This window comes from Leishmania donovani, chromosome 31 (genome assembly GCF_000227135.1).
Source record: "Leishmania donovani BPK282A1 complete genome, chromosome 31".
Lineage (NCBI taxonomy): Eukaryota > Euglenozoa > Kinetoplastea > Trypanosomatida > Trypanosomatidae > Leishmania > Leishmania donovani.
The window spans coordinates 320180-322397 of record NC_018258.1 but is presented as its reverse complement, the minus strand read 5'-3'; the positions used below and the strand labels follow the sequence as shown (position 1 = coordinate 322397).

At 60.1% G+C, this 2218-nt stretch overlaps 1 protein-coding gene across 1 annotated transcript; it reads left to right on the top strand.

Annotated features, from left to right (window-relative positions):
* Positions 1-1222: 1222 nt before the first annotated feature.
* Positions 1223-2218, top strand: LDBPK_310880 (hypothetical protein; the record flags this gene model as incomplete). Its single annotated transcript, XM_003863130.1, has 1 exon — positions 1223-2218. A coding segment is annotated over one exon (996 nt), but the record flags the coding sequence as incomplete, so codon positions are not given.

The window sequence follows — 2218 nt, the reverse complement described above, 5'->3', positions numbered from 1 at the left end:
ATGCGCATGGCACTCTCCGCGGCACCGTGTAGTTGTGTCGACTGCTCGACTTCGCGCACTAGAACACCCATCTTGGTCTACCGAGCACGCTGACAAGCAGCGTATCACGGTCTTCTCGGTCGCAGAAGCGCGCCGCATAACGGGGCGCCTCCACAGCCGCCCCAGTGCATGTACGGCCCATCGCCGATTTGAAATGTGGATACAGGGAGCACACCGTGTGGGAGTGGCGGTTGCTGAGGTGGTGGCTCGTGATCCAGAGGGGAACGGGCCGCCAGAGTGCAGAGCGGGGGTGCACTTCCTGACTGGTATGACCAGTACGCGGATGTCTCCGTGGGCCTTGTCCCTTTTCGCGTTTGCCTCGCCAGCTGACCTCTTCAGGTGCGCTGTCTGCTGCGATCCGATCATCTCGGATCGCATACGGCGCACCGTTTCGGGCCGTTTCTGTGGCCCTTGCCCGCTTTCTGTGCTGCTCTTTGCAAACGCAGCGCTCCGTCTCCGTATATATGGATAGATGGGTGTGTGTCCATATATCTACCGATGTCTATCTATGTGTATGCGCCGCCTTTTCTTTTGCGGGCTCGCTTGATCCAGCGCCGGTGCCCGTTTCTCTCGCTCGCTCTCCGCTGTTTGCCTGCCGCCTTGTCCCTTTTTCTCTTTCGCTGCACAGTGACGGCCGCCTTTGCCTCTCCTCGCCTTTCCTTTTGCGCCTCCCTCTGCGTGAAGCCACGCACACGTGATGCTGTCGGCGCTGCTCGCACCCCTTGCCTCGTAATGGGCGGAGCTGCAGGGCTTGCCGGCTTCCTCCGCGGGCTGCACCGGTAGCCGCTACCGTGTCTTGTTTTGCGCCTCTGCGTTCCGCCGCAGAGGTGACCACGCCAGCGAGGCGCATCTGCTGCCGCCATGGATCACTGCCTGCCCCTGTCCCGTGTCCATCTCTCGACTGCCCCTCCCTTCCCCCCCCCCACGCCCAAAGGCATCCCTCTCTGTCGCCCCTCTCATTTTCTCGTTTCAAGAGGAGCCGCGCCTCGCCGACACGTGGCCCCGCGTTCAACACACACGGCGGATCGCCTACTGCCTCTCTCACTGGAACCCCGCGACATCCAGAAGGCCGTCGTCTGCTTTGCCCTCGCTGATTTGCCCTTCTTTCGGCTGCAGCTCTCCCTAGCGCGCGTTCTACTGCAACGCTGACGGTGTACAGCTCGACTTCACCTACTCGCCCATCATGTCGATGCAACAAGACTTTGTTCACCCGCGTCAGATGGATGACATGCGGGCCATTCACGCCGCCATCAACTCCTTCAGCGGTGTCATGACCAAGATGATGATGCTGATGAAGGAGCTTGGGACCACGCTGGAACAGGTGAGCCACGCCTTCGATGCACTCACCTCTCTCAGTTTTACCGATGACGAGGTAAAGCAGTACGTGCACCACTTTGGCGAAGAGGTCATCAGCATGAAGGAGGGCATCGCCTTTTGCCAATACAACAAGCTTGTACATGAGGATGTGCTGCACCCGGTCGAGCAGCTGAAAAAATCGCTGAAGGAGGCGGAGAAGGCGGCGAAGGCGGAGAAGAGCGCCTTTGAGAAGTACAGGAAGGCAAAGCAGTGCGTTGATAAGCAGGAGAAGGCGTTTGCGGAGAGGAGCAAACCCCTCGACACGAGCAAATCTTATCCCACGCACGTGCAGGCGCGGAATAAGGCGCTTGTCTCGCTGCAGAACTGCAGAAATGAATTTGAGGATAGGTTCGCGATGTTGGTGAACGAAGTGGAGAACGTGACGGCGACGGCGCTCAAGCGCTACCTCGAACTCAACGCGGGCTACATGACGTCTGTCGTGGACGCCCTCACCAAGACGGACCCTACCATCGAGGAGGCTGCTGTCCTCCACTGTCAAGAGCAGCAGGAGCACCGGCAGAGCGTTGTCGAGCAGCGCTGCTTGCAGGTGAATTCAGAGCTGAGCATCGTTCATGCCCCACAGGGGTACCGGCTCGACCCGAACGGGATGAACGGTGGCCTACACGATAGCATCAAGAAGTCCTCGAATAGCTTTCAGGATCAGCACAGAGTCTCGAGCACGGTCTCACGGGGCCAACCGCCTCGCGGTCGGATGCCGTCGCCGGCAATGACGGCCGTGGAGGGAGGGGCCCCTTCGCCTCACCGGGGTGCATCAGCAGTGGTAAGCCTGAGGACCTTGAAGCCTACCGCGGAAGCAGCGACC